Below are 20,788 nucleotides of genomic sequence, written 5' to 3' on the forward strand. Positions count from 1 at the left end.
CCAATATTGATTCCATAAATCTACGCACTTTTTATTGAAAAACTAGAGTCAATCTTGGGAAAATTTATTTAATTCTTGGTTCATTCATTCATAAATAGTTACAATCGAATCAAAACACATATCATAATACTATATTAGGAGATCTATCGCTTGATAGCAAACGATGTAAATTTAGCCTTGTTTACTGGAGTTGTTGGGGTAAACACAGCTCTATCTATCCTTGAGCTTGGACTCCCTGTGAATTCCAGCCACTTCTTCCTGTAAGTAATGTGGAAATGGAATCATTAAGTGTTTTACATAAATTTTATCATAAATTAATTGAGAAATAATCAAAAAAAGTGTAAAAAGTTTCAAATTACTTCTCTGAAAATAGCTCAAATGCTAAAACAGGTGGACACCAGCAAGGTTGAAAAATTAAGTGAGAACCACCCTTATACAAATGCTCGAAAAATATACAGGGTGTCCAAAGAGAAAACGATAATACTTAAAGGGCTGATAGAGCAACTCACAAGGATCCAGAAAAACATGAAATGCCACAAGTAAAAAGTTGATGGTTTGAGATATTGGCAATTTAATGGGATTCGTTAAAGTCGTTCTCTTGGATCAGTTCGAATGCTACTCCTAAAAAAATTCATATACTTAGATTCATTTTTCAGATTTTCTATACTAATTGGTCATTGTCCGTAAAAAGTGCTTTTGATCGCTGTTTTTGAGTTCAATGGAGATGTTATTTAGTAAATGCCAACTTTGCTTTTTTATTTTTCGAACGGAGGAGGTAGCACCCCTCCGCATGCTAATCCAAATCTTCTCAACTAACGCCGGACAGTATGCACATTTATCTACACGCTCGTTTGCTGCGTAAATTAAAACGATCGCTTTCCGAAATATGGTGGATCAAGCGGTCGACATGCTGTGGAGTTCTCTGTGATCTGAGGGCTCAAGCCTTGTATTTGAAATTTTTCCCTTTGTCCACGGCTTTTAAAGATTGATGGCATGCATTTACGAAAATTGCCTAACACTGTGTTTCGTCTGGATCATTGATAGATCGCATCTAATTTAACGATACTAGTATTTTCTTATGTGCTGCACTTTACTTTTGCATCGACCTGCACGGATAATTTTTTTTGGTCGTGCACACTTTACCTTTCTTTGTTCCCTGCCTATTGCTCGCCCATTTGCTAATGGCTATTCGTTTTTATTTTGTTTCCTGTTCTTCATCCGCCTTACCTATTTATATGCTTGTATGTCATTCATAGTTTCTGATTGAAAATCTCGTGGCATGTTTCCTTGGAAATCGGCGGGAGAGCTCGAGATGCAGCTGTGGCAGCAGGCTACTTGCCACCAGGTGAAGCGTTGATCCCACCAGAATAAGTCCTAGAACTGATGAACTACTGCGGAATGAAAGTACTACCACTTCTCATCAGCTGCAATGCCAACGTGCGAAGAGGTGAGTACCTTCTTGAATTTATCTTTAAATGAGGAGCATACAGTGGAGGATACACGCAAACACTCGTGACTAACGTCACGCAGGAGTTCCCAGATATGAGCTCAGAGAATCTTATGAATGGGCTAGAATTTGGGAAGAACACCCTGTGTTGGATTACAGAATAATAAGACGTTGAAGGGCAACTCTGAAAACAACTGAATAGAATAGGAATCCCAAGTGAACAGATTGAGATTCGTATATAAGGCACCCAAGCAGTACCATTGAGGAGTGGGGTGATATTCGGAACGAGGGTGGGGAGGGGTGTGCAACAGAGTCATCATTGATTCATCCGGTTAAAGCAGTCCCTTTATTAAGGAGCGCACCCTCCCTTGATGAAACAGGAACCTGGAAAAATTAGCCGGGTACTAGACAAGGTACAAAAACGCCCCGACGATGATCGGCAACGTAATCAGAGAATCAAGGCGAAATAAATTCGGGAAATTCTGTAGGGGGTTGAGCAAACAACAGAAACATCAAGCCTATAGAAGGTATTAGCCAGAGGCAGAGCAATTACTTGTCTGCTCGAAAAAGGACAAAAAAATGGTACACCTACTGAAAATGAGAAGACTAGAGTACTTCTCAAAACTTTGTCTCCATTCAGCGGGTTCTTTTCAATCTAAATCCTTCAGACTAATTTCCCTGATATCCTGTATAAGAACTGATGTTCTAACGCGTTATCCCTTACATCCATGCCAACATGCTTATGTGGTAGGACAATCAACGGAAACTACCCTGTATCTACTAGTGCTCTTTGGGCCTATTTGGATATCGACAACACATCGCACGCTCCCTGATCCCTGTTCTATTTCAGGTCTTTAGGATTATCTAATTTGGTGCATTCAAGGCTAACGGCCACTCTACATGGCACGACACGACAAAACATTTAACCGCTTTATTTGCAGAATATGCATAATAAAAACACTATTGTTAAGATATGGCTGGCCTAGGCAAATGTCTATTTGACTCAACACAGTCATTTTGGAATCCTTATAGATTCAAAATCTAGGGTATTTCGTCCAGTCCTAATTTTGGACTTATATACGGTCAAATTTATATCCTCACAAACCAACACTTAAAATATTCGTAGAGATTTCTACTTGCAAAATAAAACCAATGAAACAAAACACATATAACCCTATTTATCCACTGAATTCAGGTTATGCCGCTAAATGTTTGTTCAATAGATCAACTTAATTCCATAGAATAGTTTACCAGGCAAACAAGGGTTAATAATAGTAGTACTTACATCTCGTTAACTTTATCCTCTGGCCCTTCCAGTTGTCCCTTTACTGTACCAGCATCAGTGTTCATAACCCATCCATTTAAGCCGAGGGATTTCGCTTGATTGGCGGTGTACTATGCGAATGATACGTGCATAATTAACAAATGTTAATTTCCAATTAATTTAATGGTTCTATAAATAGTAACAATACCTTCCGGAAAAAGACACCTGTAAAAGTGTCAATATGAGTTTTATGAAAATTATATAATACTTGCAACGAATTGAATGTACCTTGCACCCTCCCGAAGACCTCGTAGTCACAGGTCACCAGCCCTTCAGTTGACATTGTGCGAATGAAATTATTTCCGACCACCGAGCTAACACTCCTCAAGAGCGTTAGATTCACTGCAATGAAACAAATCCTTAATGACATGAGCGGCGTTTGTTTTGTTTCTGTAATATTTGTTGCCATTTAGTCTAGGCAACCATAAATTTTGCGAAAGATTTGAGTATCCAACATTAGATGGCTCTAGTTACGATTAAACGATTTTTGGTAGAATTGTTTATAGTACGTCATAGTGGAAATGGATTCGGTTGAAATGGACTTTATATAAGGACACCCTGGAGTGAAAATTTTGCAAACCCCCGAAATTGCACGACCAATCAAATTTCACTGCCATGTTCCAATTGAATTATGGCCCCAATGATTATTATTATTAGATAATCGTTGGTGCGACAATTCAATTGAATTAGTGTCTTGAAGCGTGTTGGAGCACTTCATTCAAAATCGGTACGGTACACTACAGAGCATTGTAAGAGGCAATATGATCAACATTACGCCCGCCTCTGACCTGTGACCTCCTAATTTGAGTCAGGTATTCATTCACAGCTGAGTCGACATCTACTCACGATACAAATTCCTCTGCCACGAGTGTGATTTGAACGGCGGCCTTTCACTACGATATTTTAGCTTTCTCATTAAAGTCTCTTTATTTAGGGTTTTGGAGGCTATCTTTTCTTCCCCCTTCCTTCTCAACGGGCCTTCTTCCTTAATCTGTTCAGTCTTTTTATTTTTTAACCTTCAACTTTCCTCACTCCACCATGAAGAGGTAACATAACTTCCCATATTTTCATAAACGGGGGACATCTAACCCCTCCAAAATGTGACATACAATTCGTTTGGCATTCGCTCAAGGCCAACATTTCCCAAGAATATATGAGAACCAGTAGCGCCACAAAAACATTTACTAAATTATATTATTGGTCTGGAATAACATTTTTCTGTCATTAATTCTTCGCTCCCCTCCCAATTTCATAAGTTCTAAAGATTCGGAAACCATTTTTTTAGTCGATAATTTACTAAGCATACTTTTCTCAAATTTCTTGGCTAAGATATATGCCTTCCGCCTATTAAATTACCTTTCTGAGTTCTTCGTTTCGTATTGGTAAAAGAATAGGTTCCGGCTAGGTACAATACGACTAAGATGTTTTAGTTTTACGTTTCTTAGCCAAAGCTGTGCAATGGAATCGACCATCCCAGGATAGTCGACGATTGGACCGCTTTAGAACTTGTTGTTATACAGTGGAGGAGTGCAGAAAATCGTGAAAAGCGCCGAAGCAAATTGCTAGAAAGCGACAGAAATGTCTCCTATGTGTGACGGGCGATGCCCCACATAGGGACCTATACATGCCCTCCTCTTTAAAATGACAGCAGATGAGTCTCATATAAAGAGTTCTTGACTAAATTTGCCTCCTTTATTTTAAATGTATTAAATACACGCATTGAGAGTTTTTTAGTCAATTCTACGCAATGTGTAAAAATTGCTCTAGAATCCGGTATCAATTTTTACATTCGAATCTTTAACTATTGTTCACAACTAATAATAATCGTTGGCGCAACAATCCATATTGGATCAGGGCCTTGAAGTGCGTTAGAGCACTTCATTCAAAACCGTAAACAGTAAGCTGTAGGAGTCAATGTGGTCAGCATTGCGCTCGCCCGAGATTATTACCCTGATTTGACTGGTACTCATTCACAGCTAAGTCAGCTGGTAACCGGCATCCAGCCAGGGCAACAAATCCCTTTGCCACCAGTAAGATTTGATCTCTGACCTTCCGCTATGACAGTCCCGCGCTCTAACCACTTGAGCTGTCCGGACAGTCACAAATAGGCGAAGGAGATGGACATCGGAGCGATTTAAATAGAACAAAACTCATTTCATAAAAGCCATTTAAATTCAAAAAGAATATTTTACACAAATGTCTAACAATCAATTAATTACAATTAAATAAATGCACTTTGTTTCCGGTATAAGTCTACACAACAAGATGTCCTGATTGCAGCCTTAATGTCGATCAAGCTTTGAAATTCTGAAGAGGATAATGTTGCTTATACTTTGCCACATGTTCTTCCATTTCAGCCAGTTGCTCTCTGAAAATAAAAATAAAATTCGATAAGCGTTTTCCAGATATTCCAAATATTTGATTCATTACTTCAAATGTTGTGGCATATCATGATACACATCATGGAACATTTCACGCCAATCCGGTTTCGGTTTCTTCTCAGATAGAGAAATTTGTGATAAGATTTGTTTCCGAATGCTTTTCACGTATGTTGTTTCTTCCTCTTCACTCCACCATCCTTTCTTTAGCATATAATTCTTAAGTTTCGAGATTGGATGTTCGACACTATTCCATACTTCAACTTCTTGTGATGAACGATAGGCTGTACTGTCGTCTGATGTTGAGTGATGACCAACACTGAAATTATATTTTGGAAAAATTAGATTAGATGTTGATGAGGTTTCATATGTATGACTACTAAGAAATCTTCAAGTCAGGTCGAGTATCCACCTAGCTTGGATGGAAACTGCGGCAAATTGTTGGACAGCTCCATGACTGCGCATCGCGAAAGTGGATCTTTGGAATTAATCCGTGCCCACGTCCCTCTACAAATATTATCCCAGCTATCCTACTATACTCTTTCGCATCCCTTCAACAAAAAAATACATTAGTTATCATCCCCCAACTATGAGAATTGCTTGGCTTGCGAAATGTGCTAGTAAGTCTTGGTGTATTCAGACGATATACTGCCGCCAGTTTCCTCTTGTACGCTTTACCTTAAGAGATTACGCTTAAAGCGGTGTCCCGTATGGTAAAATGGGACATGCACACTCTCTCGACGGTTTGAGTCCTTTAATGCTAGGCACCATACAGTTACCATAATTTTTCTCGTTTTCTGGTCCGCATTAAGTAAAATACTGCTTGAAATTCAATCAATAATTTAGCATTACAGTAAGGTATTCGATGTAAGGCTTAGAATCTATCAGATGCTGTGCCGCACGAAAATTAAAGATCTCTTCCTGATTTCTCGAGATGCTTATCTACTACAACAAACCTGATTTCATTGGCAATGAATATAGCTTGCCATGGGGTTTCGTGGGTGGCAAGCCCTGATTCTCGAAACATAATAAATGTAAATCTACTGGTCTATGTCGCTGCCGAAGAGGACCTTTATATCGGCGAATTAGTGACTGATGACTTGCGTACAGTTGAAAGCATTTCTCACATCAAGGGTGATGCTTCCTCTGCCCGACTAGCCAATGCATTGGTAGCAACCACTGTTGAATATGCCACTCCAGATTTTATCGCTGACTTGGATACTTTGTTAACTCTGCATTTTATGCAGGCGATTATAAAGTCGTCTTTTGTCGTAGTTAGAATTATTGTGGACATTCTCACTGGCCATATGTTCAGAATAGAAATTCTCCATCCTGTAATCAGGAATCAAAATCCACGGAATATTTTCTATGTGAGTGCCCCGCCTTTGGATGCATCACACATCAGATTTTTGGTGTTGATATGATCCAACTGGAACGGGGAGCATCACAACCACTAACGGAAATCCTGCGATACATAAATAATTGATACAGGATATTCCGTTAGACGGGGGAATCGAGTATAATGGACAACTAGGGTCTGAATATTCAGAGGTTTTACGTCTACCCCATCTCAAACACACACACAAGTAGTTAGAATACTCTCTGAAGTATGTTTTTTTACTATCGTAATGCAGCATCTGGCTTACTGTGAAAAGGAAGTCAGTACCTTGCAAAGCAAAATTGGAGTAACTTGCAGAGGCCTCTCTCTATTTAGCGTAGGCATTTGACCCAAAGAGTTTGTGTATGGTCAGACGACCAAGAGAGGACTATTCCAAAAAAAAACTTAAAATTGATCATGAAGGTCTGCTCGGACATATTGAAGCCCCATCGAAGCACTCTATTGAAACGTGTTTCCACGCTTCTCTCGATTCTACTGGAATCGTCCCTCACGTGTCATTGTACGTCCGCACCGGATCCTGAAAAAAAGACAAACACGGGGATTTGCATGAACGTATCGAAATGAACAACATGCGAGCTAAACTTGGAAACGAAATAAAGAAAACCGGCTCGACCGCACGCGTGGAGCCGTAAAACTCCGAATCCAAATACCTCGATCCAAAGGAGGATCCACGACGGATCACATCCTCGATCATTGTTTCCCCTGCCTCAGATGTAAGAAACACCTTTCTAGTAAACATCAGCCGTCTGATCTATTCATTTCACCACGGTTTCGATAGTCTGTAGGATTATCTCCGTACCTTGGCCTAATACCATCCACATATCAAGTAGCATTTAATTGCCACGTCCATATCAAACCTTAAAGTGTCCAGTGCAATAGTTAAAGTTAACCTGAATAAACCCTTTTCGCGTCCTAATTCTAGATTTTTAGATAGCAAGCATTTTTCTACCCTTCAAAATGCCTTCTTCAACTGTAAAAAAGGCTCCTCTTAATCACGATACCAACCGCATTTACATAGATGAGCCTAATTTCGTTTTATTTTTTTCGCAAATATTTGTTTCCCTTTTCTAGAATTATCGTCTCGATACAGGTTTGAGCTCCGGACGTCGTGTTTCCTCGACATTGCCTCTTCGAAACTTTTGTACTTTTTTATTGAAAGCCCTTTATGCCCTCTGGCTCGTTCTATGCTTTTAATGACAATGGGAATTTGTTGTGATGGAGAGGAGTTTGCCCATTACCCTTTCGCAGGAATATTGAAAATTTAACACCGCTTCTGGTATTGCAATACAGCTATGCCCTTGTGATTAACAATATTTAACTCGAAAAGGCTTTTAACACTGACATTCTAATCATTGCAATTTTTCTAAATGGAGGCAACACCACCCACCAATAAGGCAGGCGGCAATGAAGTCGCTTGCGGCTACGCAAATTGTTTGCCTTATATTGATATATCCTTACAAACGCGTGTCATCAAACAGACGAAAACACGAACTTCACGGTGAGGATGGGTAGAACGCAGTAGATTGCCACAAGGCACACTCAATATTGCTTGTGTGAAGTATTGGATAATCTTTGATTCTAATCATGGTTGAACTTACCGATAAGCCATAGCCTCCAATATCACCGGTTTATTATTCTTCAGCGCATATTCTCGGGCAAGTTTCGTACCATTGTATACGGCAAATGTGTCCGTTCCATCAACTCGAATTGTCGCAATTCCATAAGCAGGTCCTCTACCGGCAATGCCGTCGCCTTTGTACTGCTCCTTAGAGGGAGTTGAAATGGCGAACCCATTGTTACGGCTGCAAACAAATAGAAATGCTAATAACAAGATCATCAACAGTTTTTTGTTAATAGTTATTACCAGAATAGTATCACAGGACAGTCAAGTGTTGCAGCAAAATTGAATGCAGCGTGTGCATCGCCTTCCGAAGCTGCACCTTCCCCAAAATAGCAAATCACAATACGATGGTTGTTTGGTTGTCTTTTGAAGGCATATGCAGCTCCCACTGCTTGAGGCATTTGAGTCGCTGTGGAAGTGTTTTTTGATAATATTAATATCTAAGTTAACTAACCTAGTTTGATGGCAAAGGATCAGTAATGTATGATGAAGGAAAAGAGAGGAGAAAAGGAGACGTAAATTTGCGCTCATTGAAGCCACAATTCTTTCTCGCTTCCAACATGCAACCCACTTTTCAGAACTTACCTAATTTCTCTATATTAATATTATTTAAAAAAAACTCACCAAGTGGACTCGAAATAGTGATAAAATTCAATTTTCTCGACCCATAGTGTACAGGCATTTGTTTTCCACGTCCTTGATCCTCATCGTTTCCATAGCACTGATCTATAAAATCGGATATAGTGTATCCTCTCCAAACCAAAACCCCCGCCTCCCGATATTGTCCGTACACCAGATCATTGGGATCCAACGCAGCAGCACTTCCAATATGCGATGCCTCTTCACCGAAATTCGTCATATAGAATGAGATTCGTCCTTGCCGTTGTGATTCATATAAAATCTTATCCATTGTGTTCAACAGGACCATATCCCGAAACATTTTCTCGACTATGTCACGACTTAAATTCGGATCTTGCGATGGATCTTGAATGTCCCCCGATCGATCCATAACCCGGTAGATGGGAATGGGATGGACCTGATTAGGTTTCAATAGGGATGGGGTCCCTACAAATGGAGCATTAGCACCAGGGAATCTTGTAGTCCCTAAGTTCTCTCCTTGTGGATCAGGGTCGAAGTTTGTTGAGGAGTACTGGAAGATTGAGGTGACTGTATTAGTTATGCTCACTGAATGACAAATTAAATGAATTCTAACCCTAATAGATGATCGCAGCGTAATATCACGAACTATCTTTAATGAGTTTCTAATCAACGCCATTTCTATGAAATATTGATTTTTCTAACAATAAACTTTTATATACACTAAGCTCCGAGCACGATTGTACGAAGCAGCAGGCAAGAAAATGGAACTAAAATCAATCGACCCGTCCAAGTCAGCGATCACAAGCTGATCGTGCCAAAGCAGGTACAGCACGAGCAGATAGGGGACGTCATATCAATCATTCATGACGTCAGGAGGCTTGTTTTGATGATTGTTGTTGGCTGGTTGTGTGCTGATAAGAAATATGTTAGAATGCCGATAGAGGTCAAGATTCACTATGGGTTCGTTCGTTTTTAATTTTTTAAGAACCGGTTATTTTACTATCTCGAAAAATTTAGTGTGGGTTTGGGATGAATTTGAATTGAAGGTGAAGTGATTCTTATTTGAACAATTGCTGAGAATATTACTGTTTTGAGTGGGGACGACTTTTTCTACCAACTAAGAGGATGGACGTTCCATAGCCTACATAACGACGAAATCTATGAGCGATACCATGACCGTCCGGTTGTAGATAAAATCCGACTCAACAGGTTACGGTGAGCGGGTCACTTAATCCGTATGGATGAGGATGATCCAGCCCGGAAAGTCTATAAGGGCAATATCTATGGTAGAAAAAGAAGACGAGGCAGACCCTGCCTGAGATGGAGCGTGGCGTAGGTCAGGACGCCAGACAGTTTTAGGGATATCGAATTAGTGGGCCTCGGTGCAAAACCGGGATGTCTGGAGTTCTTTATTAAGCAGGCCTAGACCGGATACCGGTTGTTGCGCCGTTGTTGATGATGATGAAGAGGTTTGAGCGAAAGGTCTCAACTAATATTTACTGATTATTGACTGAAAGAAAAGCGTACATAATTTATCATGAACTGGCAGTTGAGAATAACACATAAGAATGTTCTGATTGCGAATTAAATCAAGTTCATTTCTGTATTATTAATGAACCGGAATTTATAAAGTTTAACGTTTATTTGCGTCGTTTACTATTAACAGATGAACTGAAATCTAATCTGGTTTTATATAAGTCTCTTATTAATAAAACAACAATCATTGTTAGGGAGGATATAATGACATGAATAGAAAACAGACATCAATTGAATCCCAGGGTAGTAGGTTACTATCTTATTTAAAAAACAAGTCGGGAAAGCGGAAGCTTGACGCTTCAGGTAGAAAAGGTTTCGTGTTTCCCTATGTGAGGAGCATAACGCAGTTCTCCATTGGCTGATAGTATTGACTCGAGATATTTGAATCGCTTAGTTCTCTCAATGGCAGTAACCTGCCCAGAACTGAGCGATTTAAGTGTCTTGAAATTGCCTCACACGTTAATGCTACCTAGATGAAGCGGCATTCCACAGCTGATGTTCTTTCTGATCGACGTATCAGCAAACGTCTTAAATTCAGTAAATTTCTAAAAGTTGGTAATATACCATTAGTAAATTTATTTGAGCAGATATCGGAATAGAACATATTTTGAGGCCTAGATTTCATCTAAGCGCATCACCCTGATTTTTTCCGGATTTTTGAGTTGGGTAGTTTCCGAAAATGAGTCCTGTCTCACAGTACTAATCGAGACCTTTCATTTGATACACGACAATATCCGGGGAACAAAAAATTTAAATCCCTCCTTTTCATGTATGGGGAGCCCCCCTTTAAACTTCACCTAAATTTACATCACTGTATGCGTGGGATTGCATAGTTCCCATCGGTCCACCAAATTTGGATTCTAATAGTCATATTTCCCAGGCTTAGGTATAAAGACCACTTTATGGTTAAACAAGAGGTAGGCATGTAGCCCAGAGCAAGACATAACTGCTCTACAGCTGCTTATTTGGTAACCATCGCGCTCGCAGTGTTTCAGTGTTGAAAGGTTTGCAAAACTGCCAATTCCCCCCTTCCATTTCTGTCACCTGTTCTCCCGGATTGTGTACTTCTAAGAGAATCTGTACAGACTCTACAGTTCGTGAAAGTTTCCTCCAGTTTTTAAGAGAGTCCAACTTGGCCGACTAACTCCTTTTAAGGTCTTTCAGTTCTTTACAATATGCTGTAAAGGATTCTCGCTTTGAACGTTTTACGAATCTCTTATATTCAAAGTTCGATCAGTCTTCATTCTTATTGCTTTCACAAGCACGATTCAGAAGTCATCTGATTGATTTCCTGAGTTTTTGTAGTTTTCGATTCCACCTGGCAACCGTTTTACTGCTCGAGGAATAGGACAAACCTCTTCAAAGCACTGTAAAATTGTATTGTTCAGAATTTCCAATTAATCTCCCGCACTTTGTTGCCAAGAAGTTTATTAAAATTTGTCCAATTCGTCTTTGTATTACTGTCTGTTCGCCTGAAATAGTGAGACTAAATTCTAAATAACGGTGATCTGAGAATGAAATTTCGCCTATCACCCGCCAGTCTCTAACCAAATCTAATAACTTTAAAGTGCAGATTGTCACTTTCGTGGTGATTAGACCAGCTAAAGTGATGAAATCAAATAGCTTCTCTCGTCTTGGATTGCATTTGCTACTGCTTTAGCGGATATGCTGAGTGTTCCCATCACAATTTATGAAGAGTTCAAGGTTACTTGATTCTGCATACACTACCAAATCCCTTAGTTCTTGCGTCGGCGGTGGACACAAAAAATCATAGGGTAAGTAAGCAGAGGCATATATGGCATTTTCCTCTTGCTATTAACTTGGTATTGCAAGATAACGGCAACTAAGTTTGGGGAACAATCGTCTCAACATAGTTGCCTCTAATAATTTTGGTATCAGTACGAAGGATTCCCGTCTTCTTCTTTTTCTTCAGCCTTTGTCCCGTTCACAAGCGGGGTCGGCTCGTTGTGAGGATCTCTTATCGGAAACGATCCCTTTACTGATACAATATCACAGATTTCGTGAAAAAAACCCATGGCTCTTGTACCAGAAATATAAGAGTGCAATCTTGCAACTTTGTCAGCCTTACTGCCAGTAGATAGGAAGAGGCTTTGGAATGCTGCAGGTTAATTTGACTAGCTTTTATGTTTGTTGACGTAAGTGTAGTCCAATGTGAAAACCGCTGTTGATTGAAGAGTCCTCTGCGTCCAGTATGTGTTTTATCGGGGTTACTAACTCATCCGAAAGTTCCACTTTCTTGCGTCTGATTTCCATGGATATTTATTTATTTATTATTTTATTGGACATACATAACAGTAGCTATATATTGTCCTTAACTTACGCTTAAAACTAAGGGAGGAGACAGAACTAAAGGACCCACGCTGAAGGGAATTGTAGTACTGGTATAGGCCTGAAATGCGGGGGTAAAAATAAAAGTCGAGCTCCGCGAAGTGGACTTTAAAAATATCCGGGTTACATGTACTACAAGAGGCGATGCGGGAAATAATATCCCATTTGGCAAAGCTTTTCATCGGGTAATTACAGAGTTTGGAAAGGGTACACAATCTATATCATGGAGGATGCGACGTTGTTGCAGGGAAGGAAGATTGGGGGTGCTGTGCTGTGAAGCAGAATCGTTGGAGGGGATTTGGTGGTGGAGTCAGTAAAATTTATGGAAGAAGGGAACATACTTAGTGGTGCAGGAACGTCCACGTCCTCATTCCCCAGAAACTTTGCATTCTTTCGCGGTAATCGACTGGGAGTCCTCCCAGGTTCACGGTGGATCCTTTTCCGCATTCACATCACCACCTTGGCTTTCTTCCGCTTTTCCTGATAGAGGCGAAAGAGAAGGTTCTGACAGGTAAGATGTAGCCTGCAGTCCCCTCTCCTTTGCGGCCGTAGTTTCCTTCTGTCATGCCTTAGCCTCCGGTTTTCTCGAAGAATTAGGCGAAAGTATCACTGACAGACCGGCCTTGGTCAGGTTTCGAGTTTCTCTCATTATGGGAGTTGCGGCTGACCGCACCAGACAGTGAGTGCAGACTTTCGACTGAAGTGGAGAGCATGTCTTCCACAGATTTCTCCGTGGGGGGACATTCTGATGAAGTCTCAATAATCCGTGCCTCCGCCGTGACTTAATTGCTCAAAGTCACGGATGGATTGGAAGTCTGTGGCTTCTTACCATTTGGAGAGTTTAAATACTTTGCTTCCACCTTCATGTGGTTTGGACACCCTTAGTGTAATAATGAACTACTATAGGCTTTCCCATGACGGCAAGGTGGTGTCCAAGGGGAGCACTTGTGGGGGAGTTTTGTAAGGATCATATTCTGCCGTTCTATCAGAAAATCCAGGCCACTTCAATTTCGGTTCTAGAAGTCTTTTTACAGTAGTGAAACAGAACTATGCAAACAAAAATATTGTAACATATCTGGCACTTTAAAGGTGACACCCCGTTACCATTGCCATTATACTGGCAGCCAACCTTGGCTTTGCAAGACTGCTCTTTGTGAAGCTATTGCTCCATTATAAGCTTTGGATTCAAATCCATCAACCAAGCAGCAAATACCGCAGCACCTTGAGAAATAAGGATCTACGCCTTTAAGAATTAGGTGGAAGTTCAGCGCTAAAAACTGATTGGTAGTCACTTCAACAATTTTGTGATATTGTAGACCGCATTGAGCATTTCGCCATCAAAATTATTTCATTTCCCTCGATGCTTGTGTACCCAATTAAGACTTAGTCCAGGGAGTGTGACAAAATTGAGGAGTGCTTGGTAATGTCAGTTAAAAAGCAATTAAGACACTTTCTGCGTTCCTCCTTCTTGGGCACATCTCACGAACCCCTGAAACAGAGAAGTAATAAAAACACATCGCATAGTTTTTGGAAAATTTTCTTTTATTGTTTTCCTTTTTTCAGTTGCCTACTCTTCTGTTCATGCACATAATTCTTCTCAATATTTTATTCATTACCGCAAAGAACAATGCACAAGTCAACTTGACGTCACGTGCGTGTACAAAAGGAGACAAAAAACTTAAAACGCGATCACATCCCGTGTGATCCAGAGACAATGTTTGCTTTTTTAAATTTCTAATTTAATTAAGTGTGAATTATAAAGAAAGAAAAACGGGTTTCATTCACTATCCTCCTTGTCTTTACGATGTTTCTTTTTGTCGCGAGACTTGCGATCGCGATCTTTCTCGCGACTTCTCGAACGTCTTCGTGATCTGGCCTCTCGACTGCGGGATCGCTCACGCTTTGACCTAAGGGAAGGAAAAAATTTAGAGTTTATTGGGCGAGTTTTAGAGTGAAATGGTAAGGGAGGTGCAAGAAAAAAAAGAGGAAACGCAATTTACCTTTCACGATCACGTTCTCTGTCTCGACGTCGTCGCTCTCTATCCCTTGAGGTTGGGGACTCGTTCCCGGGTTGCCGATCAGACTCCTGGAAAGGATGATGAGAATATGTATCTAGGGAGAGTGCTGCAGAATTTTCAAGGAGACTTACCTCTGATTTGCCACGATCACGATGTCGATCGTGATCTCTTTCGCGTCTTTCACGGTCACGTTCCCGTTCATCCCAATCCCAGTCCCGTTCACGTTCCCTTTCGCGTTCTCTCTCCCGTTCGCGTTCACGATCCCGTTCGCGATCGGTCCGATCCCGCTCTCGATCGGTCCGTTCACGGTCGCGTTCTCGGTTCTCACGCTCCCTATTGTCACGCTGCTCGTTTGGATTGTTGGGCATCATTCGATTCGGTGGCATCATATTCATTGGGGGCATATGAGGCGGAGGCATCCCCACAATCGGCGGTAAGGGCATTGGGCCGCGCATAGCCATATGCGGCGGCGGAACCATACCGCCCATGGGTGGTGGAACCATCTGTGGACCTGGTGTAAGCTCTTTGATGCCGGTCGGTGCCCAGCCGGCGTTGTTGTCATTCATCCACTGGGAATCTTGCGTTGGCTCGTAGCCGTAGTTGTAGGAATCTGGCTCATAGTATTGATCGCCGAATGGTGGGCCACCTGGACGACTGTATTCACGCCTTTCTGCCGTCATGACTTGGATGACATTTTCTTTTGCTGGCGCTGGAAAGAATGTTTTTGTAAGAATTGTTTTTTAGATACAACAAAAGTGCAATTGGAGGGGGAAAAGTTTGAGATAAGACAGCATTTGATCTCGCATTCCAGAGAGACGGGACCGGTAAAAAGGTGTTAGCTCAGAGGGGAAATGGAGTGGGAAGCTTGTTGCCCCGATTGGAGCGAAATAGACGTAAAAATGTTAATCTAGACTAGCACAACTTACCAATAGGCGGACCCGGTCTCCTCGGTGGACCCAACTGTCCAGCATATTTGCTATTATCGTTATTCGTAAGCGGCGTGAGTGTCCTATTATTCGCGGCCGCCTGAGCAATAACATTCGTTCCTCCCGCGGCGAGTCCTTGCAGCCCCACGCCACTTTCATTGATACGAAACCGTTTCTGCCGCTCGCAATACGCCCGCCAAGTGTCCTCGTTGAATCCATAGTTAAAATAGTCCGTAATATCGGCACCGGGTTTCCGCCACGGCTTCTCGTCCAGCGAATCGATACTGAATTCGTGTGCGGGAACCCCATTTATCGTGCCAACGCTCTCAAACTCTTCGATATTGAATTTGCCCGCGGAAGGCTTTGGTTTCTCCTGCGAGATGGCCGCTGTCGGGGCGATGAGGTTCGCCCTCTGTTTAATGTTGTATGTGGCCGGTGGGCCTGTCTTGATATCGCCTATGACAATATTGATATCATCGTCGCTGTCGTCTAAATCCGAGTCGGCTTGTTCGCGCCCGTTGTTGGCCTCGTCATCTTCTTGCTCTTCCATTTCGTTTGCTGGGTCGTCGACGGTCTCCTGGGGTAAACAAGGGGTCAAATATTATCTGCATTGGAAGAAACCTATTTAATATGTACCTCATCCTTAGTGTCCGGTTCATTTGTGTCTGGTGATTGGCGGCCTTCGTCTGCTTCTGCTTCGTTTCCATTTTCTGTGGGTTCTTGCTCGACCTCGCCATCGGTTTTGTCGTCTGCTGGCTGTTCTTGGGTGTCTGGCTCTTTTCTCTCCTCTTCGTTTGTCGTTGAGTCGGGGTTTGATGTGCCGTAAAGCCAGCTATCCTCATTGGTATCATCTGCCATTCTCAAACTCAACTAGTCTCGCCCTGATATTGAGAAAACTAATCTGAATCCCGGCTGGGCGATGTGCTTAAGAAACAACCAATTACTGACAGTTGACAGATGACGATTAGGAATTCACAATGATTCACAATGACAGCGAAAATTAAGTATTGTTACAGCGGTGTTAACAAATATCCATTTTTGATGCGTTTTATTGTGTAAATTTATCTGATATGGAAAGAAATGTTTAATTAATTAATTTAACTGTTTTCATTTTATAACTATTGCTCTTAGACATAACACAATTTGCAAGTAAACACCCAACAATCTATCGAACGCAGCCCATCACCACAAATCTTGACATTTTCGTCAAAACCACATTTCGTTGAATTTTTGTCTAAGTCAACGAAACTTCCGACAGTTCTTTCTCTATTCGTACTCCAAGATGGGTGAGTGCCATCTGAAATTAACTCCGCCGAAATCTGCGTTCATCTTGCAAAAATCCGTGTTGAATATCGCATTGAATACCGTAAAATGGATCCTCCATTTCGATGTTGCAAATTTCCGTGAAAATTTCGCGATGATGGCGGGTTTTTGAGTCTTAAATCTGCATCGGCTTTCGGGAGTTTGACACTTGGTTGCGGGTGTTTTGATTGATTTCGGAAGGCGAGTGTCCGGGATTTCGAATGTTTTTGCAAAGTGAACGGCAGATTGGGGGGAAAGTGGAGCAACCTGGCTAGCGGAATTAGCCTGGACCTAAACGGCAAATTTGTAATGTGAATAATTTCTGTTGTGCAGGTATCAGTCGTGACAATTTCCACAAGAGGCGCGCGACCGGTGGCAAGCGCAAGCCCCTCCGCAAGAAGAGGAAGTTCGAGTTAGGACGTCCCGCTGCCAACACAAAGGTGAGTCGAGCAATCCCGGTTGAAAGTGAGTTTGCCTTGGGGATGATATCGGTTTGCGTGTCATCTGATTCGCCTGTGAAGAGAGCTCTAACCTTGTTTTGCGACTGAAAGCACTTTTGAGTGAACGCTGCCGTGGATTTGGGCCGGACTAACTTTGTTCCTTTTTTCCATTTGCAGCTCGGAGCTCCTCGTATTCATAATGTAAGGACTCGAGGCGGAAATGTTAAGTACCGCGCTCTGCGCCTGGATTCCGGAAACTTCGCCTGGGCCTCTGAAGGTGAGTTGTTTTGTGCATTTTAGGTTAAGCGGGGAACATGGTTGTGTTGTCCGGAAATCTGTATTGGGCACCGACGGCGGTGGAAAAACGTGGACAGTGGCACCAACCTCCATAGTCACTAAATTCTCCCTTTCTCTCTTATTACAGGTGCTGCCCGCAAGACTCGTGTCATTGATGTCGTCTACAACGCCTCAAACAACGAGTTGGTCCGTACAAAGACTTTAGTCAAGAACGCCATCGTCGTCATTGACGCCACACCATTCCGCCAATGGTACGAAAGTCACTACGTCCTTCCATTGGGCCGTAAACGTGACCCCAAACACCAACAGAAGGACGATGAGAACGACGTCCTCAACAAGAAGCGCAGCGACCGTGTCATGAAGAAGTATTTGGCACGACAAAAGTACGCTAAAGTCGAGCCGGCTCTCGAGGAACAGTTCTCGTCCGGTCGTCTTCTAGGTAAATATCCTGATTGCCATGCCTTGTGTGAGTTTGTGCAGTTGCGACTAGAGCTCGAATGATGAAAACCAATCTAGCGATCTTCCAGTCTTTTGGACGAAGCTTGTTTTAAGTGGAGTCCTTTTGGGGGAGATGATTTTGCTTGTCATAGTTACACTGATCCTTTAGTCCTTAAAAAACAGTCTCAGTTCGCCTCTATCTCCAGTTTCTGTTTAAATAACCTAATGCTCTCCCTCTCCTTCCAGCTTGCGTGTCGTCACGCCCCGGACAATGCGGACGCGCCGACGGATACATCCTCGAAGGCAAGGAACTGGAATTCTACATGAGGAAAATTAAGTCGAAGAAAACAAAATAAACAAATGAGTGACTAATAAACTTAGTTACGTAAAATTTTTAAATATTATTCCCCGTTTTTGTCTCTGAACGTTCCCCTGGGTAGTTGGCATGAACTTGGAGGAACAAGTTTTGCTTAACCTGCGAAATCCCTAAGATATCCTCGGCGACATGTAATCCCCGCAGTGGACAGAGGCACATTTATTACTTCTGTGTCTCCAACAATTGAGATAAATTGTGGTCGGATTTTACTGATACCGACTTCGGATTAACTACGAGGACTTCCTCGTGCTTGTAAGCTGCCCAAACTTCAATCAACATTTTCATTGAAGCACTTCAGTCACAAGCAGGAAACAATTGTGATGCTATTGGTAAGGCGCGATTCCTGCTCGCTGAAATTTTGTGACCTAACAATGGACGCTTGGAATGCAGAGTTTGCAGTCTGGCAGTACATCGTTGCTACGCATGACGGGGTCCCAGTACCACCGGATCAAGAAGAGCATCGATAAATACTAGCGTGGCGCCAGACGAAACCACGTCAAGCGGCCATGAAGTAACAATCATTCGGGGGACAGGCGAACCCAATTCTGTTGAGGTACCCACTTAGGACTTGTCCCCAATAAACTCACTGCACTTCAATCTATGTATCAACAGGAATTGAAGCCGCCCTGAGCTCATATATAAACTTTTTGAGCTCAAGTCAATAAATGAGGTGCAACGAGGAACACAAAACGGAATCAAATTTCACCAAGTTCCTTGGAAAAATTCATTGCACTGGCGAGATTGTAGTCAAATATCAGGCTACAAACTAAGCAAAAAATCCAGTTGAAACAGGAGACCAGCTGGACAATGGAATCACTCAAACTTTTACCATCGGATCTAACATTTAGGACCAATGGAGGGCGTTCATCTGATGCCGAGTTTGGTTGTTCTCCTTTCAACATTTGGATTTTGACTTCTTCTGAGATGTTCATGGAGGCGGAAAGGGAAACCTTCGCTTCATCAGTCGACATGGATGTTTTTTTTCCAGTTACCCAGCTCTCAAGAAAATGTTAGGAAGTCAACCTGCTGTTTTTATACATTGAGGTGAGTGCAGCAATCTTTATTTCCTTTTTCTGGTTGGAGTCCTCTTGAAATGGAAAGAAGATAACTGGTTGTGGAAGGTGGCTTTGGAGTAGAGATGTCGGAAGCGATATTTATGAAAATACCAATATCAAACACAAAACCTTACTAGAATTCTGCTTGAGCTTTTCAAGCAGGCGAAGAAAACGTGTTCTGCATTTTCGGCTGCACCTTTACACGTAGGACAATCGGGCGATTCATCTAGACCAAACCTGTAGAGGTAACTCCTGTATCCACCGTGCCCATTTAAGAACTGAGTCAGATCGTAACCCGTTTCATTGTGATTCCGCATAGTCCACATGTTTATGTCTGAGATAAGTCTATGTGTCCACCGGCCATTCTTCGCCTGGTCCCATGCAGCTAATGACGCATACGCTCACTTTCCTGGTTCTCATCGGTTAGAATATCTACCGCAATTATCATCCCTGTAACATGTTCGGAGAGCGCTTAATCGATATGCAGCTTGAAGCCGTCTGCAATTTTCTCCGATTTTTATCGCCGACGCCCACACTGGTGTCGGGTATAGAAGTACAGAGCTGGGAACTAACGATAAGAGTAATCGTCGACTGTGCTTCGGGAGGACTACATTTGGAAGCATCCTTGCCAGTGTTGAGCTGATAGTCGCCGCTTTCTGCCCAGTAAGCTTTAAGTGGGGTTTAAAGCTCAGCTTTGAGTCGAATATTACTCCCAGGTATTTCAGCGATAGCTGAGAGCTAACAACATACGCCCCCAAGCCAATTTCAATAGTTTTCTGCTTTCGCCGCTTTGTAAAGTGCACCAAATTCGTTTTGTGTTCGACAAGTTCCAGCCCGTGGTCTTTAAACCAAAACTTGATCGTCCGTCTAGTATCGTTCGCATATATCTGTACTTCGTCGGGATGATTGGATGTTATGGCCACTCCAACGTCATCTGCGAATCCGACGACAACGGCTTGTTTAGCTACTGGAAGCCGTAAAACGCCATTATACATTAAGTTCCATAGCAGAGGGCCCAGAATAGACCCCTGCGGAACTCCTGCCGTTATTAGATACATCTTCGACCTTTCGTACGTATCATAAAGTAGCTTGCGCTGTCGGAAATAATCGAAAATTATATTTAATATATATTTTGGTGTTTGTTCCGCGATGAACGCTTCAATGATATAGCTCCATCTGGCAGGATTGAACAAATTTTTTGATGTCAAGAGTCACCAGTGCGCAGTATTTTCCTTCGCCATAGGCTTTTCTGGCTAATTCAAAAACCAGTTTGGTAGCATCA

At 42.1% G+C, this 20,788-nt stretch overlaps 4 protein-coding genes across 4 annotated transcripts; 1 reads left to right on the forward strand and 3 right to left on the reverse strand.

The window, feature by feature from the left end:
- Positions 1–48: 48 nt before the first annotated feature.
- LOC119659411 (acylphosphatase-2-like) lies at positions 49–3,177 on the reverse strand. The gene is made up of 4 exons (XM_038067483.1): positions 3,000–3,177; positions 2,920–2,936; positions 2,733–2,842; positions 49–258 (listed from the first exon to the last, which is right to left on the reverse strand). Exons 1-4 carry the CDS (start codon positions 3,139–3,141, stop codon positions 144–146), a joined length of 384 nt encoding a protein of 127 aa, XP_037923411.1. The 5' UTR covers positions 3,142–3,177; the 3' UTR covers positions 49–143.
- Positions 3,178–4,921: 1,744 nt separating this feature from the next.
- On the reverse strand, positions 4,922–9,595 carry LOC119659406 (2-oxoisovalerate dehydrogenase subunit alpha, mitochondrial). Its single transcript, XM_038067477.1, has 6 exons — positions 9,383–9,595; positions 8,794–9,319; positions 8,413–8,578; positions 8,147–8,350; positions 5,202–5,468; positions 4,922–5,139 (listed from the first exon to the last, which is right to left on the reverse strand). Exons 1-6 carry the CDS (start codon positions 9,443–9,445, stop codon positions 5,064–5,066), a joined length of 1,302 nt encoding a protein of 433 aa, XP_037923405.1. The 5' UTR covers positions 9,446–9,595; the 3' UTR covers positions 4,922–5,063.
- Positions 9,596–14,175: 4,580 nt separating this feature from the next.
- Positions 14,176–16,553, reverse strand: LOC119659405 (pre-mRNA 3'-end-processing factor FIP1). The gene is made up of 5 exons (XM_038067476.1): positions 16,235–16,553; positions 15,599–16,175; positions 14,804–15,381; positions 14,655–14,740; positions 14,176–14,561 (listed from the first exon to the last, which is right to left on the reverse strand). The coding sequence occupies exons 1-5, from the start codon at positions 16,454–16,456 to the stop codon at positions 14,432–14,434; spliced, it is 1,593 nt and encodes a 530-aa protein (XP_037923404.1). The 5' UTR covers positions 16,457–16,553; the 3' UTR covers positions 14,176–14,431.
- Positions 16,554–16,831: 278 nt separating this feature from the next.
- On the forward strand, positions 16,832–18,476 carry LOC119659410 (40S ribosomal protein S8). The gene is made up of 5 exons (XM_038067482.1): positions 16,832–16,884; positions 17,234–17,340; positions 17,518–17,617; positions 17,765–18,076; positions 18,322–18,476. Exons 1-5 carry the CDS (start codon positions 16,881–16,883, stop codon positions 18,429–18,431), a joined length of 633 nt encoding a protein of 210 aa, XP_037923410.1. The 5' UTR covers positions 16,832–16,880; the 3' UTR covers positions 18,432–18,476.
- The last annotated feature ends 2,312 nt before the right edge of the window (positions 18,477–20,788 follow it).

The sequence above is a fragment of the Hermetia illucens genome, chromosome 6 (genome assembly GCF_905115235.1).
Source record: "Hermetia illucens chromosome 6, iHerIll2.2.curated.20191125, whole genome shotgun sequence".
Lineage (NCBI taxonomy): Eukaryota > Metazoa > Arthropoda > Insecta > Diptera > Stratiomyidae > Hermetia > Hermetia illucens.

What these genes read in the sequence shown, in the direction of transcription:
- LOC119659411 (XM_038067483.1), bottom strand. Translation starts at nt 3,141, where the DNA reads ATGTCATTAAGGATTTGTTTCATTGCAGTGAATCTAACGCTCTTGAGG. An exon ending in GAGGATAAAGTTAACGAGAT is followed by an intron (nt 259 to 2,732) that starts GTAAGTACTACT and finishes CATTACTTACAG; the next exon opens with GAAGAAGTGGCTGGAATTCA.
- LOC119659406 (XM_038067477.1), bottom strand. Translation starts at nt 9,445, where the DNA reads ATGGCGTTGATTAGAAACTCATTAAAGATAGTTCGTGATATTACGCTG. An exon ending in CGCTGCGATCATCTATTAGG is followed by an intron (nt 9,320 to 9,382) that starts GTTAGAATTCAT and finishes TCAATCTTCCAG; the next exon opens with TACTCCTCAACAAACTTCGA. An exon ending in CACTATTTCGAGTCCACTTG is followed by an intron (nt 8,579 to 8,793) that starts GTGAGTTTTTTT and finishes ACACTTCCACAG; the next exon opens with CGACTCAAATGCCTCAAGCA.
- LOC119659405 (XM_038067476.1), bottom strand. Translation starts at nt 16,456, where the DNA reads ATGGCAGATGATACCAATGAGGATAGCTGGCTTTACGGCACATCAAAC. An exon ending in GTGATCGTGGCAAATCAGAG is followed by an intron (nt 14,741 to 14,803) that starts GTAAGTCTCCTT and finishes CATCCTTTCCAG; the next exon opens with GAGTCTGATCGGCAACCCGG. An exon ending in AGAGAACGTGATCGTGAAAG is followed by an intron (nt 14,562 to 14,654) that starts GTAAATTGCGTT and finishes TCCTTCCCTTAG; the next exon opens with GTCAAAGCGTGAGCGATCCC.
- LOC119659410 (XM_038067482.1), top strand. An exon ending in GTCCCGCTGCCAACACAAAG is followed by an intron (nt 17,341 to 17,517) that starts GTGAGTCGAGCA and finishes TTCCATTTGCAG; the next exon opens with CTCGGAGCTCCTCGTATTCA. An exon ending in CTTCGCCTGGGCCTCTGAAG is followed by an intron (nt 17,618 to 17,764) that starts GTGAGTTGTTTT and finishes CTCTTATTACAG; the next exon opens with GTGCTGCCCGCAAGACTCGT.